Source organism: Orbicella faveolata, unplaced genomic scaffold (genome assembly GCF_042242905.1).
Source record: "Orbicella faveolata isolate gen_17 unplaced genomic scaffold, um_ofav_v1 contig_27, whole genome shotgun sequence".
Taxonomy (NCBI): domain Eukaryota; kingdom Metazoa; phylum Cnidaria; class Anthozoa; order Scleractinia; family Merulinidae; genus Orbicella; species Orbicella faveolata.
The window spans coordinates 9,730,283-9,758,265 of record NW_028301555.1 but is presented as its reverse complement, the minus strand read 5'-3'; the positions used below and the strand labels follow the sequence as shown (position 1 = coordinate 9,758,265).

The 27,983-nt window shown below is 37.0% G+C and overlaps 1 protein-coding gene across 5 annotated transcripts; it reads right to left on the bottom strand.

Annotated features, from left to right (window-relative positions):
* Positions 1 to 24: 24 nt before the first annotated feature.
* LOC110048011 (uncharacterized) lies at positions 25 to 27,983 on the bottom strand. 5 transcript variants are annotated; one of them, XM_089296483.1, is made up of 44 exons: positions 27,693 to 27,980; positions 25,850 to 26,011; positions 22,707 to 22,871; positions 21,398 to 21,505; positions 20,868 to 20,984; positions 20,642 to 20,749; positions 20,383 to 20,499; positions 20,073 to 20,183; positions 19,134 to 19,244; positions 18,902 to 19,009; positions 18,397 to 18,513; positions 18,003 to 18,113; positions 17,484 to 17,600; positions 17,157 to 17,267; positions 16,500 to 16,616; positions 15,925 to 16,029; positions 15,351 to 15,467; positions 14,888 to 14,995; positions 14,634 to 14,750; positions 13,990 to 14,097; positions 13,604 to 13,720; positions 13,270 to 13,368; positions 12,586 to 12,702; positions 12,005 to 12,115; positions 11,699 to 11,815; positions 10,920 to 11,030; positions 10,673 to 10,789; positions 9,540 to 9,650; positions 9,250 to 9,348; positions 9,023 to 9,109; positions 8,646 to 8,762; positions 8,117 to 8,230; positions 7,713 to 7,817; positions 7,066 to 7,155; positions 6,548 to 6,655; positions 5,970 to 6,065; positions 5,496 to 5,567; positions 5,320 to 5,415; positions 4,240 to 4,308; positions 3,609 to 3,710; positions 3,289 to 3,327; positions 2,853 to 2,880; positions 1,976 to 2,158; positions 25 to 1,621 (listed from the first exon to the last, which is right to left on the bottom strand). In XM_089296483.1, exons 2-44 carry the CDS (start codon positions 25,884 to 25,886, stop codon positions 1,594 to 1,596), a joined length of 4,443 nt encoding a protein of 1,480 aa, XP_089152609.1. In that variant the 5' UTR covers positions 25,887 to 26,011; positions 27,693 to 27,980; the 3' UTR covers positions 25 to 1,593. The 5 variants fall into 5 exon arrangements, with proteins under 5 accessions (XP_089152609.1, XP_089152610.1, XP_089152611.1 ...); XM_089296484.1 differs by lacking the exon at positions 5,496 to 5,567 and having other exon boundaries at positions 27,693 to 27,981; XM_089296485.1 differs by lacking the exon at positions 8,117 to 8,230 and having other exon boundaries at positions 27,693 to 27,976.

Genomic DNA, 27,983 nt, shown 5'->3' with positions numbered 1-27,983 from the left:
CACAAACTCACACCATCAACTCAGTCTACTGAATTTCTTTTTTATTCCCTATCAGTTCTTACTTATTCCTAAACATGTTCTATACGTGCTTTGTACTTCAGATTTCCTTGACGCACTAAGGTCATATTGGTCTCTCTCGTAAGTTGCGCAACGCAAATGTTAACTTTTTAAAATAATGCAAAAGTGGTTTTAGCCTAATTACTACTTTCTTCCTAATTCACAACTTCAACATGTTTTCCGCAGCTTACAGCAAACCAATATCTATTGAAATACCAGGGGTGTGGTCAGCTTGTAAACATGTGAGTGTTAGCTCCTTGGGGTTTCTGACACAATGCTCTACTACATGTATTTAACCTGTTAAAAATGTCATTTTATTTCGGACGTGGTTACTTAAAACTTCATAAAACTACGAACATAGTAGCTAGGTCTTGATTCATTAGAGACATCAACTTAACATATTTAGCTAATTAAAGCAAATATTTAAAAGCCTACAAGATATCTAGATTAACTGTGTTACATAACCTGAAATATTAACCAAAAATGGCCTTCACTATTCCTCTACGTCTAATGATGATACACTATTGTAAACTAGGAACATTACAAATACGGACTGGAAACATTAACAAATGGCGACAACCCTTATTCAGATTCGCATATCTAGCCTTGTTTAATCAGCAATGAAACAATGCGTGTAAACCTTGACTCTTGCTGACTTGGAGCAAAGTCGCTCTCAGTAAATATGTACTTAAAATGTGACAAAATATGAAAAGTCTACAACCTAAATATCAGATATATATATTTACCAAAACTAAACATCACTTTCCACGGCAAACACCAAAGTTCGGACTCTCGTTGATTCTGTTGACGTTTCCTTGCGAAACGAAAAGTACAAATTCGCACGATCAAACAAAACTACTTGCTTTCATGCACTCACTCCAAACAACAGAAGGCAAAAGCGCGATACTCAATCTGCGTACGAATAAAGGTGTGTTTAACACAAGTGTAAAAAGAGAGTTTATAGAGATGCCGGTTACTTCAAGAGAGTAAGAATAAAGAATCAAGATAAACGAAAAGTTAAAAGTGCCAGAACATACAATTTCATATCTGCATACATTTAAAAACAAAATTTATCCAATGGTCTGTTACAATTACCAAGGGGACTGTAACGAATAGCTTACAAATGAACCTCTCCCTACCCTGGATGGCAAACATTCTGCAATTCCTAAAATTGTTTTGGATTCAAATTAAATACTTGTACCATTTCCATTCAATCCTCATTAAAAGACAACTTGTTTAGATCACAAAATCTGTCTTTCCAAGTACTGATTATCTAACTAAATAAATATTGCATCAATATGCTTAGAACTAAGACTCATTTGCTACTAGGAAATTTTATATAAATTGCCTGATAACCTAAATACATCTAAATCTTCTTACTGTAAACTTCACTTTATTATTACTAGTCCTCTAAACACCTCAAGTATATCAACTATCTAGCATACCTTACTTACATTATATTATAAATAAATTGTTGCCTGGATCGTTTGTTCATTTTCTGGTTGTCAGCGTGATAAAATTTGGACTCTTGTTTTGTTAAATCTTGTCGGGATTCTTTGCAGCCCTAAGGAAGGATAAAAAAGAAATCAAGCGTACTATCAAGTAATGGTTACTTCATTTGATACTGTGTTCAACTATTAGTCGAATTCGAGGTCTGAGACCGGACCGAGTTTTATCCTCGCTGAGAAAAAAGAACGAAGATCCGTATGAACAAATGGACAACAAGAAAAAATTATCTTTTTACGTTAGTCTTATTTTATCACTGATAAGGGATAAGAAAGAACCGGCAGAATCAAGTAGATAATATACGTGTTTCCTGAAGTATAAAACACGAAGTATTTTCAACAACTAAGAGAAACCTGTCAGACAACAAGGTTCGCCGCGCTCGCGATATGATGCCAATAAATAATTTACTTACCCTGGGGACCCCTCATGGTAAGCAAATGGTGCAAATCTTGAATTCTGATTAATAAATCTTTTTCCTGGACTATGCGTTCTCTCGGGCCCAGAGCCTCCCAACCAAATTGGATGCGACTGGCGAGGCTCCGCTGTCCTGGGTCTAGATGGTCCATCCACTTGAGAAATCACTGGGCTCCTAAAGCTAAGTACAAAATTTAGAGTGATGAGTGTGTGTTTTCTCAAAACTATAGATCGTTTCCTCATGACGTCACGGAACCCATGCGAGTGCGAGTGCACTCTGAAACAATTGCCAGTATCACGAGAAGTGTCCTTTCATATGATTCCTCATTTATTATGAACGAGAAAATAACAAACATCCGCTTTTTATTTTGCACTGCAGTGCAAGTCAAAAATTAAAGATACATTTGCCTTCTCTCAGTCAATCACAATGATGTGATTTTCTCAGTCATATAGACTGTAATAAAGAAATCAATGTTATTATAACACTGGTGATATTTGAAATTTCTTTCAAATTGTACTCGCCAAAAGGCTTCTGTAATTTTGAAAGAATTTTCAAGCATCACTCATACTGTAAATCCCTAATAGTACTCGTATACATCGATTTGCAACACATAAAGGATGTGTCTGGCTTGCTTTTTTCCACCTTGAAACATTTGACACAATTAAATTGCTTCACAAAATGAAGACGTGTTGTGAAGTATATATGAAATAATTCATATTTGAACTGCGGTTGTAGATGAAAGTGAAGAATGATCATCGCAGTAAATATGTTCCGTTGCAGCCCTGGTTTTTTCAGGCTTCTTCTTTCCAATTGCTTAATTTGGAAAATTTACTGCGATTATCATTCTTCACTTTCATGAAGACGTGTGTGCTACCTTCTCAGACTACGGCGTGATTCTTGATCTGTTAATAAAAACAAAGAAATAAATAAATAAAAAGAATAAATAAACAAATTCACAAATTCACAAGGTCAGGTCCGTGCTAGTTATTTTTAACCTTGAAATCAAACTTAATAATAGGTTGCAGGATTTTTTTTAGGGCCGGCAACGGGTAAATTGACTGGCTGTGAGGATGATATTGCACGCCTGGTTTGACCATGTTGAGGAAAGTTTTTCTTATAAAAAGGCTCAGTTCAAAAAGTTTTGCCCGCCTGTGGAAACCAGTTACCCTCCGGCTGAAAACGTTAATGAAACCCCTGAGGTTGGTCCATAATAAAAGTTCAGGTGTAGTTTGATTAATTCATTTTTCTCATAGATTTGTAACAAGCACTAACAGCGGACATTTTACAAGCACATTTTGTACTTTTCTTACCTCGCTTGAAGTTACTCGTTTCTGGCATTGTTAACAAGTCTGGCCATGAGTAAAAATAAAACAAAAATCAATCAATACATCACATCGCCTGTTTAACAAAAAAGATGAAATCACAGGGAACACACGTCGTTTCTAAGAAAAAACATTAGGAGTGTTTTGCTCTTAACAGCCCATGTCAGATTCTTTACGAGTCAGGCACCTCGAACCAATTCGCAATGTTTGATAGCATGTGATTTGTTATGGAGACCAGGATTACAATTTACATCAACACAGCGTAAATCGATCATTAAGTACACACTATTTAGCCTTTCAAAACTTACCTTTGTGATGACCTCCTTTCCTAGCTGTGCTAAGATAATCAGATACAGGACCTCTATGTCGCATACTTGCACTCCTTCTAAGCGAAAAGTCTGTACTGGGTTCTACAAAACAAGACAATCAGGGTTTTAAAAGGAAGATAGATTCTGGTGAAATAAACACTTTTAAAGCTCTACCAAACAAGGATACAACTCCCGCTTCAAAGTAGAAATCAGAGGCATTATTGAAACAGTCGCAATCATTGAGCAGGAATTACAAATGTAAATGCACTTCAAAATGTAACTGTTTTATCTCTTTGGGTAAAAGAACTATTCCTTGCAAACAACTTTATTTAAATAAAACATGTGATGAATGACTTTTAACTTTAATTTATGACATTTGTCTTCGCTGGCAATTCATTTTGTACCGAACTGTTTCAATTACGACCCAAGATTATTTTCCATTCCGAGAGTGGCTCATGCATGCAACCTGTTTTAACTTCACATATTGTCGCTCAATTAACCGTCATAATTGCGTGACAAACGTATTACTATATCATCTATAACTATAGCTATCTGTAATATTCCCATATTATACAATCAGATCATTACATGCTGTGTGTCTTGATATTATGTAGAAGTAAACCTCACTGACCTTTTCTCCGCGGACTATCCACTGCATTAAAACTGTCTGCAGCCTGCCGTGGAGCACTGCTTAGAAGATCTGCCATTTAAATTGACAACGTCAATGACTGTTAAAAAGCACCTCACTTTCACACAGTCAGTGCGGTTTTCAAGGCAAAAACATAGGCATTCTTAAGATACTTACAAACAAAAGAAATAAAAAAACTAAATTTCACTTTGAGTGAGGCAAAGTCAGTTTACAATGTTTTTCTCTGTAATAACAACAGGAAAGACGACATGCACACACGTCCAAGGCAGAGGTAATTTGTTGAACAGTCAGGGGCTTAGTTTGGCAGATAACACTGCACAGTCAAGTTACACAATTTGTTTACCCCTTTCCACTACAAAAACAATTTTAGTCTCAAGATGATATCTTTTACATACTTGTTTTCAAATGTAGTGTTTTATAACAAGAATTCATGAAGAAAGCAACAATATTCGTCGTTCTATCTCTCTTTACATTTTTCGTGATGTTGTGTTGTACCACACACATGTTTAATCACCAACTTACACCTGAAAAGATTCAGTTAATAGCAATGTGAAAGAACTAGGTTAAGGTATCTTGGCGAAGGACACATATCTCAACTTATTTCTACGACACGAAAATGCTTCCAGCACAAATGTGTTGAAACAGACAGCGTTTGCCGACCTTCTCTTTTACATTAGGGAGTTTACGTAACTACGACGTCGATTAAAAACTAAATTTATATTTTACCTACGAATCTCGCGATACTCTTCAGTCATTTAGCTTGTTTCTCTTTGTAAAAACTATATGGAATCTGAATAAGGAACACAGCGTAAAATTCGAAATATAAATTTTAGGAATTATCCGTCGTGGTTCACTTTCTCCACACAACGCAGAATTTGGTCATTTCACGTTGTTGTTTTGCAGAGGACGGCAAAGAAATGTACCAAGAATTATATCGCACGTGCACAGCTATTGTATTGCACGCTTAACCTTGGTTTAGCGACGTTTCCGTTGCCGTTGCCCTTTTAGTTTTTTTAAACTCCCTATTGGTTTACGACACTGTAGAACTGAACCGCCACAAACCTGTATGTCCGCCACCTTTCCTTGCAAGCCTGAGGTAGTCCGTCGAATCTCTACTTGTGCCATTTCCATTCCTGGGGCTGCTAATTGGAGTTGAATCTAGAAAAGATAATGATCAACTTTTACGTTTTTGCTCTTCCATAAACTACTTCTAAACCTCCGTGTGTTAATTTATCCACCTGTATTTCGTTTCACGGCTTCTTTAGGCTTGGGACTAGGACTGGCTTTGTCTGGTGTCATCATTAGCAAGTCTGTAAGAGATCATCATTTATGTAGATGTCACAACAATGTCTCATAAATGATTTAAGCCAGGGTTTATTTGAAATTTTAATTTTTAATTTTAAGTGGCAGACCTTGAACTAGGTACTTACAGCTACTTTGTTAAAGGAGCAATACCTTCTGGTTCACAAGTTCACCATAAACGTTCTAGAAAGCTGACATTGAATTAGCAAATTCAAATTTCCGTGGTACCGATGTTTTGGTTCTCCCCGACTTCAATGAGCGTTCATAGAAACAAAACGTTTCTTATATGCTTGAGAAAAAGACATAGAAGAAATGTTTCTGTTTCTTTAATCTTCCCAAACTACCACAGTTAACAACAGTTTTTCTGACTTGGCTCTGTCCTTGGCCTTGTATGCTGCAACACACCATACCTTTACGCCCACCTCCCTTCCTGGCCATTTTCAGGTATTCTGTAGTGGCTGGTGAATTGTCAGCACTTGTCTTTCTTGGACTACTAGAAGGAGATTCTGCAAAGCAAAGGGCAGTCCTCAAACTCATTAACATTACCATGACTATTTTTTTCGGAGGGTGCAACATTTTTTAAAGGCATATTGTAGCTTATAAGTTAGACGTACCATGATCAAAACATATCAATGAAACAGAAACCAAACAAATACAGACCAAAGGCGCACGGCACGGATCAAGTTTTGTGACCTTTTACCATTAAAACTAGGGCTTGGTATCCACCGTTTGTCAGTCGTTGATTAACTGGCCTTTGAGAAGTTATTTCGGCCGCTGGGACGCACTTTAATGGCCGCTGCCGTTGTGGAGAGGTGGCCGTTGTAAAGAGGTTTAAACAAGAGTGAATGCATGCACCGTCCCACTCCGCCGGGACAAAAAAGTAGTCATTGTCGAGAAGTAGCCGTTAGTGAAGGTTCGATTATAACTTTCTCTCTGAAAAGTTTGGGATGAAAAAATGGATTGTTTTAATGATAAGCGAACAAAATACCTTTCCTCTCTTTAACAACAGATCCATCTTGGTAGTACCAGTCTCCTAACTTACTCTCTTGTTTCTTAGGCTTGGGACTGGGCTTATGATGTTCGATTGTGAGAAGGTCTGCCAAATGAAAACGCAATTAGTTTCAAGCACACATATGTTAATTCAAAGTTATCGAGGGTTTCAAATTTCCCAAGAGTTCTCATTTTTCTGTAATAATGATGGAAATAAACACGAATTAGCACACTCAAATCAAATCAAATCATATAGTGAAGTAGCCTCGTAACATTCTTCTGATATTATTGTGTGGATGTATTTTTAGATGAATATATTTTATATTGCTAATCACCAGTTTATACCAGCTGCTCCCTTAGGTTCAGCAGATCGGTTTTTTAGTCAGGATAAATAAAGATTTTATTTATTGCCGCAACTGTCATTATAGTATAAGCTTATTTACACGTGGGTATAGCAGGTGAGGGTCTTGAATCATACAGTTATCTCAAGAACGAATCAAATTATTCCAGTGTTACCTTTATGTCCTCCCCCTTTCCTTGCCGTTTTTAGATATTCTGTTTCTGTATTTATTTGTACCGAGGAGCCACCATTTTGATGATGGGAACCTGCAGGAGCAAAATGTACATGTAGAGATGTCCAACACTTAAGGTAAGACCTATTTTTGCTTGCAATGCATTTTAGAAATTAATTTTTTTCAATAAACACTGCCAAGGGTAAATAAAGGTTAAAAACGTTTTTCGAATGGGTTACTGAATGGAACCAACAACCAAACTGGAGAAGAATTAACCTCTGTGGATGGGTTTGCATTTGAAGGAGCTTTCAAAGGGAGAAAAGCATAGTTTGGTATAACTGGTGTTGAGACGTAAAATGCAATCATTATTTTGAGGAGAGGTGGCCGTTTTCAACTCACTAGGTTAGGAGTTGTTGACAACTTGGTCAAGTAACGCCTATTCGTTTTCTTGCCTTTAAAAGACACAACTACTTCTAGCAGGAGAAATGGAGCATGTGCAACCTCCCTCATAATTTCGAAAATTCATTGCTTTGAAATTTCACTTGATACTACGAAGTTCAGCAAAGTTTCTTCGAATTTTATCAAACTTTCATTTTGAGATCATTTGAAAACTTCCGTTCATATTTCGGTTATATAACTTTTGCACATTACCTTTCCTATCTCGTGTTTTATTTCCATCGACACTATCGTGGTTATTCTGATCTGCCTTGTTTTCATATCTCTGTGGTTCTGGAGATGGCGTGTGGGTTAACAGATCTAACAGAAGAATGTGATAACTGATTGACATGTTACCAGAGAAACCCAACTTACTTAACTAATGCTAACAGGTTAGCAGTCAGGGAGCCAATTTGTCTCACTAACTATTAGAATGAAGAGCTAATGAAGCAATGCAATTAAGAAGCACTTAAGCAGTTGTTAATCATGCTCATATGTAAGTACTGCATTAGTATAAATGCTATATAATTAATAATTAATTTATTACTCTTAATTCCATTGTTACTTTTGCTGATAACTTAACATTACATTACGTTTATTATTATTGTTACTGTTAGTACCTTTATGCCCTCCACCTTTCCTAGCAATTTTAAGGTATTCTGTATTAGTGTTGATGTCTAGTTTTGAGTCTCTTGTGTTTTTACGCGGACTCCGACGAGAACTAGGTGTCTGATCTAGAGAGAAATGTAGCAGTTTGAACAACTTCTGGTAAGATGACAAAACACAGGCGGCTAGTGAAAGCTAGATGAGGAAGGTAGTCAGCAGTATTACAAAACCACAACAAAACACAAATATATAAAGCGAGAACTGCAAACAGTCAATCAAGTAATTCAAATATAGTTTTTATGTACCTTCAGATACATGTACAATGGCCATGTAATACAAGTATCACTAATTGCAAATGAGACGGAGTCGTGCGTACAGTTTATATACGTTGCAAGACATACATGTACGTTATGTTAAACTCGTGGAAGATTGAGTTCTGCATGTGCATTACGTAAGAACATTGAAATATCACTGCTGATCGTATGGATCCATTTAATACATTGGTAAATACAGCAAGTTTACTTCATATACAGTGAAACCAACCTCTTCTCTGTTGTGTGTCCTTTACATCGACTCCATCATGAGTGTACCACTGTCCGTCCTTCTTGTCATATTTGACTGGCTCTGGGGTGGGAGTGTGGGGCTCTATTGTCAATAAATCTGTTATGGAGTAATCATATTTGACAGTCAACTCATTTGAACACCAATGTTCACTTCTAAACTTCAAAAGTCCCAACCATTTTGTCACATCTACCGAAAAAAACAGTGCTACCCTGTTGTGCAACAGGGAGGAAAAAGCGGAAGAGTCATCTGACAGAACATAAATGTAACTGTCTTGACTTGACCCAGGTCAGCACATCTCCTGTGTCGGAGACCCTATTAGAGAGTTTATGGTTGTCGGAGTTGGTCATAAGACATACCACTGTGTCCACCGCCCTTCCTGGCCAGGATTAAGTAGTCTGTGTCATCGCTGTTATTTTTGCGTGGACTTGGTGGGGCTGAGGATCCTAAACAACAAGCAGAATTATACATCAGTCTAAACTTAAGTCTCCCACTTGGCTGTTTAACTTTCTGTTATACATGTTAGTTACGTAGTGACCTGTTACAAAGTACTTAGAATCACAACCTGTAAACTGCATACACGTACTTGGTGTGTCTGTGCTATTTTGATTGTACCAGTCTCCTCCATTCTTCTGGTATCTCTGTGGCTCTGGAGACGGAGTGTGTGGCTCCATTGTTAAAAGATCTGAAACAGCAAAATTTTGCACTCATTTATTTAACCTGCACAATACTGGACAGTGTAATTTACTGTACAAAAGTTACCCATGTAACATGGCCAGTAAAAGAAGAAAATTTACTTTGAAATGATTATTATTTGCAGGGAAGGCTTCTTGTTATTGCAAGATATACATGTGGTCATTAATTATTAAGCCTTACCTTTATGCCCACCACCTTTCTTTGCAATCTTGAGGTATTCTGTGTCTGTCTTGACGTTCACTGAACTGTCCAAGTTTGTTGGACGTGGACTGCTGGAAACTGTCACCATTTCTAAAGAGATTTTAAGCAACCACAGAAAAATAAACTTACTTTCTGACATGCATGTAATATGGTTAATCGTGTCTATAACAAAATTCTCGATCTTGATTTGTTCTCCGCACGCCTATTTGTCACGTAATCGGCGCGCGATCACGTGGGTGTCCAATTACAGGTATCCAATTTGAACTTTTCGTAATTGGATACCCACGTGATTTGCACGTCAATTACGCGCTCTTTGATGGCTTCCTTCCCCGGGGCGTATTCCCTCATATGGGCTATATAGGTATGTGCGGCCCCAAAGGGCATGGTTTTTCAGCTGTTTTGGTCATAAACAGGGTATCGATATTAGCTGATTAAGGCCATTTTGGTCATAAATAGGGTATGGTTTTGATATGGGTATGTTTTTAAGAAGCCTCTTTTTCATCATTATCGCATAGAAAATCAACAAAAGCCCTTCACAAATTATGTTTACGGTAATTTTACATTGGTCTTAACTAGGAACTAATTATAACACAGGTCTGAAACAGGGTTTTGATTAAGGGTCAGGTCATAAATAGGGTTTCGAATTTTTGGTCAGGTCATAAATAGGGTAGGGAATATCACAGATTTTGGTCATAAATAGGGTGAGGGTTTTGGGAAGCGGGCCACACACCCCCACCCAATTTTTCTGGGAGTACCCCCCCCCCCCCGACCCCGGGCTTCCTTCACAGGGTTTCCTACAGTTTTCAAAATTGTGAAAAGCGTTACATATGTTTCGCTCAAAATAAGTTCTCAAAAGACATTTGTTATAGATACGATTAATTAGTAATTAGACCTCATGTCGTACAATTCAGGGAGTAATCGTGCTTGTAATTTCAAATTGGCCTCACGCTTCACCCTCGTCCAATTTTGAAATTACTCACGCAATTACTCCCTGAATTGTCCTCCACCTGGGCCAATTACTATTACTATATACTATATACAAGTATTATATTATTTAATTAGGTTTACCTAAACTAACATACCACCAATCAGAAAACTTCCCGATTAATTACCTTTTCTTTGCTGTGTGTCCGTCACATCCACTCCATCATGAGTGTACCACTGTCCATCTGTCTTGTCATATTTGACTGGTTCACTCCTTGGGGTGTGAGGTTCAAGTGTCAACAGGTCTTTAGTGAAAAAAACTGTGTTAGATTTTTCAACAAATTAAGACTGCTGTCTGCAGTATTTTTTCAAATGGGTAGAATGTAATGTTTTGTCAACTTCTTGTTTCCTTGTTGAGTGAGACTGATAACTAACCTTTATGTCCTCCACCTTTCTTGGCAATCTTTAAATAATCAGTTTCTATTTCAATATTTACAGAACTCTCTGTGCTTGCTGGGCGTGGACTAGCTGACACTGTTACCATTTCTGGGGAAAGTAAAAAAAAGGTCAGGTACATGCACTTCACACAATCATTACAGCTGCACTTGAAGAGTTAAAAAACATTTACGTCTAAAAAAACATACATGTTGCAAAGTGCAAAAGATCTCTTACATTCCCAGCATGGTATAGTCAAGGTGTTTCAGTACAGTAGGTAGCACTGAGCATTTTACCGAACCTCCAAAACAAATGATGAGACGCTCATTTTGTTTTTTATCAGATGCCATGGAGTGGTTACTTAATATCCTCAGAGATTTATTAAACTCAACATGAAAACCAGAAGTTCACCATGAAATTTTTGCAGGAGACTGGGAAAGACATTTTTAAGTGATAGACATATGAACTAGTATTACAAGAGGAATAAACTGCTGACCCTTAATGAGCTGACAGGACAATCACTTTTAGGAGTTTTCAAGTTTTCAGCCAAATTTAAAATTGCTTTGTGACTGTAGAGGTAAATAATAGAAAAGTAAAAAACCTGTTTCAAATTTACAGATCTTTTTTATCATAAAAAATCCAATTTATCACAAGCATGGCCCTCATGCCCAGGACTGCCAGGTAGATGGCGATTTTGGCTGGGCACTGCTGCTTAAGGAGAACACTGTATAGTACATGTACAAGAAGGATGGTTAACTTCTCAGAGTCATTAAACTCACCTTTTCTTTGTTGTGTGTCTTTGACATCAACTCCATCATGAGTGTACCACTGTCCATCCTCCTTATTGTATTTTACTGGTTCAGGGGTGGGTGAGTGAGGTTCAATGGTTAACAGATCTGTCACACAATACTCCTGTTAGTAACATAACTAACCTACAGTGCAAGGGTCCCTAACTGGCATATGTGTTACTTCTTTCATACTCCTACATTGTACGAACAAAGTAAATAGCAACAGGCTTACGGCACACACTTACTACATATTAATTTTTAATAAAACTATTATTGTTATTATTTTTATGGCCTAACCTTTGTGCCCTCCACCTTTCTTGGCAATCTTAAGGTAATCTGTTTCTGTCTCAACTTCCTTTGTTGTGTCCAGGTTTGGTGAGCGAGGACTACTGACAACTGTTACCATTTCTAAGGAAGTTAAATTTAAATCATTTTATTAAAAAATATATCTTTTTACTACAATAATGATGTAAAGTGTAAGGAGGCTCTAATTCTAACTTTTAACAGTACAAAATGTAATTATCAACAGAACTGAAGTGGCAAAGAGGCAACATGGGTAAGAAATGGATGTGGGTGAGATCAGCTGGCCTTATCCTCATCATACATGTCATTAAAGTGGTTCAACTATTACAACATGTAATCTTGACCAGCTAGTTATGTTAATATTGACATGGAAAATGTTTTCATGTAGTCAAGACCTAAACAGTACACACACTGTACAACAAGAGTTCTACTTGATGTTTTACATTATTTTTTTAATTAACAGAACCAACTGGTATGGACAACACTAAAACAAGTGAAGTGTTCTGCTATCTACTTTACTATTTCTGCTACTACTACCACTACAGCTCCTGCTACTTCTAGCAACAATTCTATACCTTTTCTCTGTTGTGTATCTTTGACATCCACTCCATCATGAGTGTACCACTGCCCATCCTTCTTGTCGTATCTCACTGGTTCAGGGGTAGGGGTGTGAGGTTCTATTGCCAACAAATCTAACAACATAATGGAAAGCTATAAGCAAAATGTACCCTTCCTCTGAAATCTTAAAAACTAAATACTTAAGTGTATCGTAAAACACCACTAAGACTTATCCCAGCCTGGAAGTTGCTATCATTCAGATAAACTACCATTAGCTCCCCTTACATTCCCTCAAACATGCATTATGAATGTATGAAAGTAATGCAAAAGGCCAAACTTTTGCAACAGTACACCTCAGAACCTCAGACTACAAGTGTAAGTATTTTTATATCACCTCAATGGGTTGCTATTCATGCAATTACAGGGTTTCATGTATATTACTCTCCAACATAGAATTTACCAGCATACATGTACATACTGTAATTATACACTCATTTATGCACCATGATGATTGTAAGAGTATAGGGTCTTGCTCAAGAGCACAGTACTGTTACCCCATTGAGGGTTTGAACCCTGGCCCAGGGGTCAGGTGAGTTAACCATTTAATAGGTCATTTTTTTAATACAATTCATGTAATGCTAAAGAAACAGAAATTGTAATTTTTTTATTTTCTGAGTGATGACTATTAACACAATATGTACCTTTGCGCCCTCCTTCCTTTGCCATTTTAAGATATTCCCCATTGATTTCTCCAGCTGCTGACAAATCTTCTGGAATGCTTTCAAGAGTCACGGACAGATCTGTACAAAACAGAACATACTGCTGTAAATCTGTACTGATCTGGAACAGTCACTGATTGCAATGAACTCATTTGATTCAATTAATTATCACTTAGTTGATTATTAACTGCTATATAGCAAATTTGCTTTTGCCCCAATTAAGGGCTACTGCTACAGCATTTGTAGTCAAATGAAACACTTTGAAAATGCTGTTAGCAAAATGACCCAAGACTTGATGTCAAACTGCAGGAGATACCTCTTCTCTGTTGTGTTTCTTTGACATCCACTCCATCATGAGTGTACCACTGTCCATCTGTCTTGTCATATTTGACCGGTTCAGGGGTGGGTGTGTGGGGCTCTATTGTCAATAGATCTGTCAGAAAGAAAGTGGATTCATTGGTTAGGTACTGGACCCTTGCTCCCAGGTCTAGTACCTTCTTCCTGCCCTATGAAGATTAAGAGGGACCCTGGGAATTACATGATTGCATATTTTGTTTGACATTAAGAGCGAGTACCATTAATTCATGAAATAGATTTTGCTATTCCAGAGAATGGATTAATAATATTTGCTGTTGACGCATTTCAAAACGCTTGTTTTCATTTTCAAAACTCCTGACATATAGAGACATTATCAGCAGTTACCTTCATGGCCTCCACCCTTCTTTGCCAACTCAAGATATTCTCTGTTATTACCTCCCGCAGCCACCAGACCCTCACTGTTCCTCTGATCTTCAACTGACACAGTTGATTCTAAAGGATTATAAAGTGATATGTTTAATAAAGGCTATCAACACTATCAATTAAATATAGTTTACATAATTGTGGACTTTAATACTGCAGGAAAGCAAGGCAAACCATTTTTCGATTAAGATAAAATTGTGACCATTTAGAACTAGTTCAACTAATGTAGCATTCAGTAACGAGGTCACAAGAGTTAATGATGAGTTCACAAGTTAACTGACAATCATTGCACAGCCTTGTCAACAGAAGAGTCAAATCAGCTGAACAGCATCACAGAGCAAATGTTGAAAGCAAATGGCTAGCACAGAAAGTGGTAGTTGCTAGGTGCTAGCTCCTCCACCCAGAAACTGAGCTGCCCAAAGTGCAATTTCTACAGCAGGCAGTTCCACACCCAGATCAGATTTATCAGCCAAGTTCATAAACATTCAACCAACCATGGTAATAATGGATGCCACAAGTTAATGGAAGATAGTGAAATGTCTGCAGTTATAAAAAAAAAAAGCAACCTCCAATGGAATTGGAATCAATGACCTTCACTGCTTTACCTTTTCTTTGCTGTGTGTCCTTCACATTCACTCCATCATGAGTGTACCACAGTCCATCTGTCTTGTCATAACTCACTGGTTCAGGGGTGGGTGAGTGAGGGTCTATTGTCAACAGATCTGAGGGTTCAAAAAGCGAACAATGCTGTAAGTTATACTTTTGCATTGTACGCTTAAAAATCCTACAGCTTCAGTACATAGTTATATATTTAACCAATATAGTTCTGTCAGTAGTTATTGACCATTACTGTATGCACCTGTATGCCCTCCTCCCTTCTTTGCCAGGTCAAGATAATCTCTGTTATTTCCTCCAGCGGCTGTTAGACTTTCTGTACCATGTTGGGCTTCAAGAGTTACGGCTAATTCTATCAAACAAACACAAATCCTCCAATTATTGGTTTTGTCACAGAAATTTGGCATGTTAAGAAATGATTACCAACTAAGTGCAACGAGATCTGATCTACATGTTAAGGCACAATTAAATAGGTTTTCAAGAAAAATTATATAATCAAATTCAAAATTAATAAGAGAGCCAGGAATTAAATAATGAAATTCATACTGAAATAGAAAATCACAAATAATAAATGAAAGAAAAGTTTAATCATTAAACCTTGGTGAATATCTCCTTCCATGTCTACCACCATGTGAGTCCCAAATGCACATGCTACATGCACATTGTACAAGCTTTGTGTAAGTCATTGTAACATACAATACTATTACCTTTCCTTTGTTGTGTGTCCTTCACATCCACTCCATCATGAGTGTACCACTGTCCGTCTCTCTTATCGTATGTCACTGGCTCAGAGGTGGGTGAGTGAGGTTGAACTGTCAACAGTTCTACAATACAGTAACAAGGTTGTGCTAGTCAGATTTAATTAACAAATGAACAGCTGCATACTTTAATTTAAGGTTCCAAGACATGACAATCAGTTCTGTAACATTTCCTGAATTAAACCTCAGTTACAATCAAGTTTACATGCACGTATATGCTGGGACTACTGGACATTCCAGAAAATTCTAATTTAACAATTGAATAGCAGCAATCAAAAGATTTTGACTGAATTTAAATGTACAAACACAGTCAGAAAACATGGCCATGTATACTACCAATATGTTTTCAAATGGGAAAGACCATTACTAATAATGTAGAGTGAACAGATAATAAAAATGAAATTTACGGCTAGTTACGTTTTATAAAGAAAATCACTTTTCAGTAATTGTTTAAAATGACAAAAGCAATACTAGCCAGTGTTAGAAAATATCTTTAACAAGTGATCAGCTACTGAGTAAGTACCTTTATGCCCTCCACCTTTTTTTGCAATTTTAAGGTATTGTGTTTCTGTTTCAACTTCCATTGAACTGTTTTCTGGTCGAGGACTACTTGCAACTGTTACCATTTCTAAAGATTAAATCAAGTGAGAATATTTTTTGTGAACAAATTCTTTTTCTTCAGTTTATACATCACATAATTTGTTGGTAAGGCAGTGGGTGGGATGAGGTGTTTATGTTCAGCAGGGTTTACTTTCAAAGGGGCTTTATATAGGTGACAATGTCACATGATATCACATTTCTTATCAATCACATTAATGTCTATCACAAACATTTAACAAAAGCCATGGACTGGTTCTGGTGACAAGTTCTGTGGAGCCATGTATAGCAGTACTAACAACAACTGTATTGAGGAAGTGACAGGATACTTAAGCCAAAAAATTACATTAAAAACATGTGCTGTAGAAGATTGCTTTATAACAAAAAAAAAAAAAAGGTTCCCAATCACCAGTTTATTTTTAGGAAATAGTTAACACTCTTGTATGCTGACTGTAAACAAAACTTAACTCTGTTTAAAACATCGCTAAAATAGAAAATTACCTTTTCTTTGTTGAGTGTCCTTTACATCCACCCCATCATGAGTGTACCACTGTCCATCCTTCTTGTCGTATTTGACTGGTTCAGGGGTGGGTGAGTGAGGATCTATTGTTAATAAATCTGACACACAACAAAATTAAGTTGTAAACACTGTCTCAATCCAGGAAGGGCTTTCACAATACTACAGGATGTAATAGATCAGTGATGGCAAGGCTGAATGTTATACCAGTGCTACAAATATCTGATTTATCCTCAGTAAACACTTTCTATGTTAAAACTAACACAAATAGTGACCTTAGCTTTTCAATTCTACAAATAGCTTACAGATACATTTAAATCCTACACAATTAAAATACATATACATAGATGTGTATTTAGTACAACTGCATGTAAGCTAGCGGTATATGAGAGGTACAATAGACACCACAGTGCAGTCAACTTGGTCCTAATTTGTCAATGTTGCAAACCTTCATGTGCAGCTCAGATCAGTTTGCAGAGCAGTACAACAGTATGCATGGCTGAGGGGTTCAAAAATAATTAAAATCCCATTTGTAGTGTGAAATTTCTCAGATGAATGGTGTGTACATGATTTGTTAATAACTGATTATTGTCTGAACATTTAATTTATATACTATCAGCAATGTTGTCTTCCTGTCTAACCTTGATGCCCGCCTCCTTTCTTTGCCAGCTTCAAGTAGTCTCCACTGTTTTCTCCTGCTGCTACAATTTCATCTACATTGTGACCAGGGCTATTTATGTTTGCTGACAAGTCTGCAATTAAGAACATCACTTTCGAAATTTAATACCCATTTATTTGAAATTAAAAAAATGAAATCAATATTACTAATTTAAAAATATAAAACAATTATAATTAGAAAAGATTTAATTTCGATAGTTTTCATTCTGAAAAATTTGTATTCTTTTAAATGTTTACCATTAACAACAGCATAAAATTTGAAAAATAACTTCAAAAATCTAACAGCTCACCTTTCCTCTGTTGTGTCTCTTTGACATCCACTCCATCATGAGTGTACCACTGTCCGTCTGTCTTGTCAAACATCACTGGTTCAGGGGTGGGTGTGTGAGGATCTATTGTCAACAGATCTAAAAGAAAATGAAACTTTAGTTATTAATTACCAAACAAAATAGCAATGACCTTCCCTCAGAAAAAATATTAAGAAAATAATAAATTAACTATGATTAAAAACATGTATTGATTATTACTATTACAAACATAATTTATCACGCTTTCTTTAAGAGGCTTTAGAGAACTTCCAGCTCTGATGTAGTTATATTGATACAGTTAACAAAGGTTGCCAATTTAAATGCTGATAAAGGCTGCATTTGTTGCTACTGCTTGCTTTGCATCTCATGATCACTTTCATCTTCCATGTTCATTCACAGTTCACATGTGCTTTGTGTACAAATGTTTTCAGAAATAACCAACAGTATGATAAAATTAGTATGAGTTCCAATTTGGAGACTGCTGTCGAGATCAGTACTAACCTTTATGTCCTCCACCTTTCTTGGCAATCTTTAGATAATCTGTGTTTGTCTCAATATCTATAGAGCTTGCGGCACTTGATGGGCGTGGACTGCTAGGCAGAGTAACCATTTCTATTGAACAGAGTAAAACTACTGGTCAGCAAAGAAAGTTGCACCCACAGCATCTCTGTCTTGTAATGAAAACTCCACATTTTGGGGCTCAGAGTGTGAAAAGGCACATGTAGTACATTGTGGGAGTGGACAGCTTATTATTACAGAGCTTTCCACCAACATTAAGTAAGTGTATATGATATATGCTTTCAGCAGAAATCAGTGTTCTGTCAAGGATGAAAAATGAGGTAGCAAAGTGTCTGTGAACAAAACAATGAATTAAACAAATCAGCTGATTCAGCACCTTTCCTTGCTTGAGTCTCTATAACATCCACTCCATCATGAGTGTACCACTGTCCGTCCTTCTTTTCATATTTGATTGGTTCAGGAGTAAGCACATGGGCTTCTGTTGTCAAAAGATCTAAGGGTGAAAAATGAAAAATATTATATACCAGCTGAGCAATAATAAGCAAATGCACTGTTGTACTGCACTGTTAGCTGATGTAGAGTTATGTTACGGCTCAATTTCTACCTCTGCTTTAAATTTCTTCAGACCAGTATGTTGGCTTTCTTAATACAAAACAGTTTAATTCTCATCACATGGGTGGGAGAGGGGGAGGGCATTGGGAACCAATAACAGTTACTTAATAGACCAACACCTAATGTAATGGTTGCTGGGATGGCCTGGTGGAGATGAAGGTGGACTACAAAGCAGACATCAGGTGTTTGAATCTACGTGAGTGTCAAATAAAATAGTCTTTGTGCTAAGTAGAGGAGTAGTATGGTAAAATTCAAGTCAGCAGTCTTGCCTTTATGCCCTCCTCCCTTCCTTGCAGTCCTTAAGTATTCCGTTTCAGCTTTACACTCAGCTAAAGAGTCACTGTAAGTCCTTCGACGCTTCTGCACTACTCCAGTATCTGAAAAGGAACAAATTTTAAATCACAGCTACATAATAAAGAGGTTTTAAATATATAAGCAAATATCAGATAAGCAAATATACTGAACACAAGTAACTACAGCAGTATTAAAATTTTTCCTCACCTTGTGGACCATCTTTGATGACCATGTCATCTTGGTTATACCAGTCTCCGCCCTTTTTTTCATATTTCAGTGGCTCAGGGGATGGAGTGTGATCCTCAATGGTCAACAGATCTAGAAAAAACAATAGTGTAACTTTATAAAAAGGACAAAAGAGGCCAGAGACTACATACAACAATAACATCTTATTTTATCACAACTATAATAATGGTCAGGAATACAAATCACATTTAGGTTAGAGTTAATTAGTTACAATAATTAATTTCGTTATAAGTTATTGTTGAAACCCCTTGTTATCAATGAGCCTAGAGATTACATGAATCACTAGGTTTTCAAATTAGCCTCCACCCTTGTCATGTACATTAATATTTTTTGCAAGGCAGGAGAGAGAGATAACAGTCAGAATAATTTACAGATTGATTTGAGGAATGAAAACAACAGACTGAAGTGATAGCTACTGTATTTTGGTTATTGGTCTGACAGTAAACAGTGTTTTGTTGTTTACTGTAAATTCTTTGAAAATGATTGGAAGGTATTTCTTAAGACAAGTTGCCATACATGTTGGCATGGTTAAATTTTATTTGCAGTTTAAAACAAAAAATGCACATCTCAGGCTGCTGCTTTCAGTGAGATTTGAAATAAATTTCCTGTAGTACATGACTCATCAGAAAGTACTAGTACATGTAACAAGAGAGGCCCAGAACACCTTCCACTAGAAGAACACTTTGTGTTACAACTTTTTGATAGTGACTCACAATAAAACACCTGCTGAAGCTCTATGAGGTGTTTGGTCATTAGCCAAGATTGTGTACCATTGAACTAAATGCTTATGTCATCCTCAGAGTCTGTAGGCAATGATTGCCTGCTAAATTTATTATAATTACAGTATTATCAAGAATAAGTTTTGCTTTTTTGTCAACAACTGTGAATTGTGACTGTTACCTTTGTGCCCTCCACCTTTCTTGGCCAGGTCAAGATATCCTGTTTGCTTTCCTCCTGCTGCAGATTCTGCATCCCCATTGAGTTCCCATCCATCAAGAGCTAAAGACAAGTCTGTTGTACACAACATTGTCACATTATATTTAATATATAAACCAGAACTATCAATGGCATCATTAGAGCTTTCCACTCAATTAAGCATTGCGTCATTCATAAATAGTCCAAATACAAGAGATGGTTAAATGTTCAGATCAGTCACACTGAAGCAAGCATGACTTTTACCCTTTGAAGTATTTAGTGATGTTAACCTCACCTTTTCTCTGCTGCGTCTCTTTGATATCTACTCCATCATGAGTGTACCACTGTCCGTCTGTCTTGTCATACTTCACTGGTTCAGGGGTAGGTGTGTGAGGATCCACTGTCAATAAATCTGCAAGTAGACAAGCAAACTTGTTAATTCATAAGCTCACAAAAAAAAAATTAAATAAATCATCTCTCCTGAATGAGCCTCAGCCCTTAGCTTTCATGGCTTCACTTGGTACAACTTTTGCACATGACAATTTGTTTCTAACCTTTATGCCCTCCACCTTTCTTTGCAATTTTAAGATATTCCGTATCTGTCTCGATGTCCACTGAACTGTCCGGAGATGACTGTGACCGACTAGGCACTGTCATCATTTCTGAAATGGAGGCAAGTCAAAATTTAAAAATTGCACATAAGATGATTATAATAAATCGTATTAGTCTGAACATGAAATAAAACAAAAATTAATGTAATAATAATTTTATTGTTCTAACCTTTCCTCTGCTGTGTGTCTTGTATATCTACTCCATTATGAGCATACCACTGTCCGTCCTTTTTGTCATATTTCACTGGCTCAGAGGTGGGAGTGTGAGGATCAACTTTTAATAGATCTGTCAAAACAGTAAGCTGTATTGATCAACACTTGGTGAAACTTCTCCACTAGCCTTGTAGTCTAAGGCAAGTAGACATAGGAGGTTATGATCTGATTAGATTTAATTTTATATTGTCAAAAGAAGATCCACATAGTGGCTATTATATTGCACACCAGATCACAAGATGAGCCCTTTGATAAGAACATTACATTATCTTCGGTTTAAACTGCCCACATGAATAATACCATGAATAACCGTCATAACTCTAGGTGTAGCCTAGGATGAAATAGCTTGTCAAACTAAACCATAAGGAGAACAGTAAGGGCAATTTATACACTCCATTAACCAATTTATTTTTTGTACACTGTTTCCTTAATTTCTGGTGCTCAATTAAAACACAACCTTCATAAATTGTAGCTTGTTAAATATACCTGAATGTCCACCACCTTTCCTTGCCATTTGAAGATATTCAGTTTCTCCCTCAGTGAATCCATTACTTGTTGTTAACACATGCTGACCGTCTGGTGTGGCTGGTTGGTCTACAACATATTACACACATTTATAGTTTATTAATACTGTGCGAAGAAAGAAATTAAAGAAAGCACATACATTGGACACCATGCAGTTCATTAGTCAAGCACTCTCCCTAACTTTCAGCCAAGCAAGACCATAGAGCAGCTACTAAAAGTAATTACACGCAATTCCAGTGATTCTCAGTTATTCAAAACAGGTTGTATGTACTTATGTACCTGGAACAGAATGTTGCCTGATGCAGACTAGTGCTATATTGTTTCACAAGAATTTTAATACCAGCCCTTAGACCCACATGTATTTCTACTCAGCCCAAGACAAATTATGTAAATAAATATTATCTGGTGTAGAAAGATCATGGGTACCTCTGGTGAAATCACTTTGTTTTTTGCTTGTCTTGTTTTTGCTTTAACTCACTGCTACAGTGTACTTGTGCATTTCATTTTCTCTTTGCCTTAAGTTACAGAACACTAACAAGTTGAAGGGTTTTATTTTTAAGTCTTTAACAAACCTGTTGCCTAGGAATTCTTTTAAACACGTAAGAACTTACATTGTACATGTGGCACAACACATTTTACAACAGATACTTTCTTTAGTTTGTGATGATTACATGGGGGCTATGGTCAATTTAGCATTCAATTATTTACTCCTAATTTCAAAACTGAAATACAATTGTATTATGTACACTATATGGATGGTACCTCGATCTTAAGATAAGGCCAAGAGTATAGCTGTAATGTCTAAAAGTACACAGCAACAAGACTTTAATACTTATTTTAAAACTCAAAAAAATTTGTTCAACCCTTTACTATTGTCCTCCATAATTACAGAAATGTGCTATGCGAATCTAAGGACCGTGCATTCAGGAAGATCCAGATCAGGATCAATGGAACTGTACTAGATAATGAATGCTTGTCCACACTGGATTCACTGGTTCCTTAGATGCATGATCTAAAGAATCTGTCATTTACATGTAAATCCTGATCTGAATCATTGTTATAATTTATAACCAAATACACCGTTACGGACACATTTTTGACAAGGGCAAAATATAAGTTACACTTGCATGTATACTGTATATTCTCTACTTACTCAAAGTACAATCATTCACTATCCACCAAATTCAACCAAGTTTTATGTCTACACTGCTCTGTCCTTTTAATGGTACACTAACAATGTAATCATTGAAAAAAGGTTTTGTATACTGACCTTGATACCCATCACCATTTGGGTAAAAATCTTCAGCGTTGCCATTTGTATAACTCCTCTGTGTGTCTGACATCACTTCATCATCATCATCTCTCAGTGAAGAGAAGTCCAATGCTAATGGAGTCGGCAAACGGGAGTCCCAAGACTCATCCAGGGATTGCCAATCTTAACATGAATTAATAAAATATTACAGATAATATGTACACTCTCATTGGTTGATAGGTATATTTAGATGAGAGTATGTAAACACAGTTATTACTGAGAATATTTTATAAAAGCAATAGTGGACTTTTTCCACTTTTTCATGCATGTAGCCTCATCTACATTGTCAACACTTGGGGGTTGGGAGAATTCTCAACAGTTATGCAAACCCAAGAGTTTCATACACCCTAGCGTAGTTTGAAGCGAATCAATCTCCCCGACAAATAGTTATCAATCCAGCTGTAGACAGAGAATTCTCACACAATGATGTGATGAACAAAACTTTAGTGAAAGGTGATGTTGTTTGTAAGTTTGTTACAGGGCCTTTTTGAATTTTCGCTATGCAGTTGTCTGATTTAAGGTCGGGAACCAATCACCTGCAGGTTCTTGGAATGCTCTTGGAACATGTGAGATCTCATGTTCTGAGAGAAAGAATTACCAGAATTAGGCCTCTGCCTTCCCATTGTTTTGTAATTCTACTTTCATGACTTTTGGGGGTTAAAACAGTAGTGAGTGAGATCAGAGGGAGAAGTGTCACTTCCTTGGATAGAAAATTTTCCCTTTTCCTTAATTTTCCCTATTCCAGAGTTTTCTTTGGGAATATTTGGAATAAACTCAAAATGGCTACCAAAAAAAACAAAAGACAAATATGTCACCAGAAAGATTAATTGTTATTTACATGTGGTGTATCTCTGTTTCATTTTGATAAAGCCCTGTTAATCTTTACCCTGGTATGGCTTACAGCTTTCTGTTTTAGGAATGCACAATTTTTTCAGACCTTGCCAACTCAGTGTAAAAAGCAATTTTGAAACATTTCCCTATGCAGAGCATTATGTCTAATAAGTGTTGAGCTTAAATCACCCACAGCGTAAGTGAACCATTACTTTTCACACATCACAAAAGATGTATACAACTTTCTGCAAATTACGACCATTGTTTCAGCCACCAAGGACAATACATTCCATGCAGATTTCTTCTGATAAATAGGCCACTGAACTCTGTAGCGAATAAAATTAGCTGAGCATATAGCTAACAAAAATAATTATAATTATTTTTTACAAATTAAGCACTATTGGCCCATGGTAAACTGCAAGTTGTTGTTAGTATCCAATATATGTATGTAGCGGCATATACCATAGCAGACTTGAAATAAAATCACTGTGTGCCCATATAAACCAATTTGGCAAAGTAAACAATCGTACTAATGGTGAAATTGACTAGGGAGCTACCAACCTCTCTGTGTGATAAGGTAAACATTTCTTGTAGACGCTGAAACAAATACGAAAGTTTCGAACGGATCTTACATCAAGATCAAGATCAAGACCAGATTAATCGAAAATCTTTCCCTTTCGTATTTTTTTAATCTATTGTTGGCCTGTAATATATTCAACCAAAACATTTATACACATCATCAATTTGGAATATATCACGATTTTGCAGAATCCTTTTTCCTGCGGTAACAGGTGGATATTTTGCCCCTGCAGTTCAAAAGAAATCGAATCTATTGGCACTTTCCACACTATCCAGTGTAACTCTTAATAAAATAAAAATACTCGGGGTTCATAAATCCGCGCTATTGTCTTGTCTCGTTGAAAGAAACTAACGTTTGACGGAAGTTTTGGCGAATAGGTGACTTGTTTGGGTTGGCGATTCAATCTTTAGGCATCAAGTTTGGTCTACGTTAATGTACAGTGATACTCTAGCTTTAAACACAGTAAACAATTAAGCCAAACAAAAGCAAGGCCTTACATAATTTACAATCTGCAAGTGTAGTGTGAGACGAAACAATACCAATGCATTTCTGAAAGTTAATGGGCAATATGTTGACCTTCGTGAACAAACGTGTTCATGTCATCCCTCGAGAGTTGAGCTAATACGACCAGACAGTCAACACCAGATGCCAGACAGAAGAGGAACGATTAATATTATTAAAGAACAGTTCAAACAGAACCAAAAACGAACGATCTAAAACTGCTGCCAAGTACGTGCTATGGAACACCCGTAGCGAAGCCAAGTAAAGGCTTCGTTCGTTGGACGACGAACTGTAAATTACCATCAATCATCACGCATTTCTAACCAAGAAAAAACTTTTTCCCGAAAGAAAACAAACATTCAGTTTTGAAAACAGAGAAATTATGTTTGCCCACAAGCCAGTTACATAAACTTTCCCTGACCTGTTTGCATTGATAAAACTGAGAACAAACAGCGAATAACACGCAAAATGAAATTTTCGCTTCGCACAATTTAAGCTTACTATCGCTTAAATTGGAGCAGATCGGATGACTCAAACCTCACCTAAAATATTATGGAGACGTTGTATTCTTTAAAATGTCTTTGTTTACGAGTCTCTGCTAAAACAAATTATTATCCGCTATCGCAATATAGGATTATTGTGAGTTACATGTATTTTCAGTGGGCAGCGGAAAATAGATCTGACGGTGACATTCCAAGAGGAAAAATTTCCCGTTACGAAAACGAAGGTCTAATTATAGATTAACCTCGACACACAACACAAGCCAAGTCTTAACACCATGAAAAATCGAGGGCAAGGCCGTAAGATTAGATACTTAAACAAGAATTGGATCCGTAATGAACCTTAAGCAGATCCATGAAGTTTGAATGAATAATTCACGGCCAAGAAACCGCTTTCCTCCGGCTTTAAACATTCGTGGTGTTACAGTTAAGCACCGTGCTATTTTTGTGGCGAACCCTGCCACAAAATCGAATTACGAAATTTGAACTCACAAGAAATAGATATCAAATAAAATCAGCGATGAAGCTCTTTCAAAATATCCATCGAAACACGTTTGAAATTCTTAAATGAAGCCTGCCGGCCAACAATTGATACGAATCCTCTGAACGTCTCGCGCGCTCGCCGCCGTCTTCAGAATCGGACGTACACTCCAGTAGCTTATCGAACGGAAAAAATATGAATCACTTACCGTCAGAAGATTGGTTTTGTGGGGAAAGAACCTCCATATCGTATACAATCGATACTTTAGCTCCTAGAGACCAACGCTGATTCCTGCAGCGAAACGGAAATTATTCACCTTTCTGTTTTCTTCTTGCAACACGCGCTGAAGCCTGTGACAACCGCGTGGGGCCTGAAACATGCAAAACACTTCACACTGTCACGGGAAGGGTGGGGAAGGACATCTCTTGAAGAATCTTAATAAACGATTCGGTTAACTGTTTGAAACTAAAGTTAAGTAAAAACTTTCTTGATATTTATTGGCAAGACGTTTTGTGGAACTTTCGATAATTGCGATTCAATTCGCCGTAGGGGTAAGGTTAGCGTGTGTACCCTCCCGTGAAAGTATTGATTGTCTCCATGTTTGTGTGACTCGGTTGGCGCGGAATTTGACCAAACATGTCACTCGATGATTTAATACTTGTGTACTTGGGCAATGCCTTAATGGCAAAATGGTTTACTTGGCCATTATTAAAATTAACACACTAAACAAGAAACTCAGCAAATTCTGTTTAGACGTGATGCGTTCTAACGCCTTATCAATATTCCTCTTCGTTTTCATTCGCTCACGAGAACATTACCGTTTTTTTGCGAAGAAACAAACAATTGAAAATTCGTAATCATACAAGGAACTGTCGCAACAAAGACTCCCACGATGTTAATAGCCCCTTTGTCATTGGCGAATTGAAATATTGTTTTGCCTGCGCTAATAGCAGTTTTAAATTCTGGCACAAAAAGCAATGAAAGGTGTTTTTTCAAACTAAATTTACGCCTCGAACACGGAAATTTTAATCTCCGGGAGAAAAAAAACTGGAAAGCGCTATATGTTATCCTGTTAAAGCGAAGAAACACACTAAAAAATGTATAAATTTTTTTACCGTATTTTATTTCCACCAAACCTTGTTTTTGCACATGACAAATCATGCATTCAAAGTTCGTTTTTATGACACAGGAAGGTCCCGCTCAATTAAGTAAGGTTATATGAATTTCAATCGTTGTCAAATGTCTAATATCACACAGCACACTCACGAAAGTTTTCCACATATTTGAGGAGTGGTTTGAGTTCCCAAAACATGAAAACTTTGCAAAATTCGTACTAAGATCTAAGCGAACTACTGTTTTGAAACAATTTTTTCTTTTAAGATCCGACGTTGACCTGTACCTCTTATTAATTTGTCATCCAACAACGAGCGGAGCATAATAAACAAAAACCACAACCTAGACAGAAAGGTCCTAATTAAACTCCGCCTGTTCGTCCGAACAGCTAACAAAGGCCTAATATTCTCTCTTTGTCTCATAGGTGAAACCAACTGCTTGCAAGGCCGGTACTGCAGTCTAAGAGCGAGGCTGAATCAAGCCTCTAGTTTCTTAGGAATGGCGAGGTTCAAATGGAACACGCATCTCGAGAGTTTAGTGTTAATAGAGTCAGACATATGCCTTGATAAACGTTCGAAAAAAAAGCAAATTCAACGATTGTTATCCAGGCTAGAATTGCTCCGTACTATTTAAAATCATTCATGGTTCATTTAAGATGAAAAGTGGACCTGCGAAGTCACTGAGCCGTTTGTTCACACGGGAGCATCGCTGGCCAATCATGATGAAACCAGCGAACCGAGCAAAACAAACATCAAAATTGCCAAGAGATTACGAGATACGTTTTGAACAAAAATATGCTCCCCTCAGCAACGTTGGTTTTTCAGTGGCATCTTGTGGAGAGCAGAATATCTCTCACACCCTTCAAGCGAACAACTTAATAGTTTTAATTTAAGAAATACTGTATATGGATTTTGACCTGGAAGGGTCAGTACACTCACCTGGTGTCTCTGGGAACTGGGTGTAATCTACATATTTCATTAGTTCAAGTCAGCGTCCTGACAAAGTCTTCGACGAAATTTTCCACAGAAAGGAAACGTGTTTCGGAAGAAGAGGAGTGAACGTAAAAATCGGTTACGTAACTTCCTAGGCGTTGTCCGAGTGTTCAATTTGCGGTACGTGACCAGGATGAGCTCAAAAGAGAAGTCTTACCCTTTTACTTAGTACAACTCGGTTGATTTTACACACGTTTGTTGATAAACCTGACACTTCATTGCTTATAAACTCAGCCA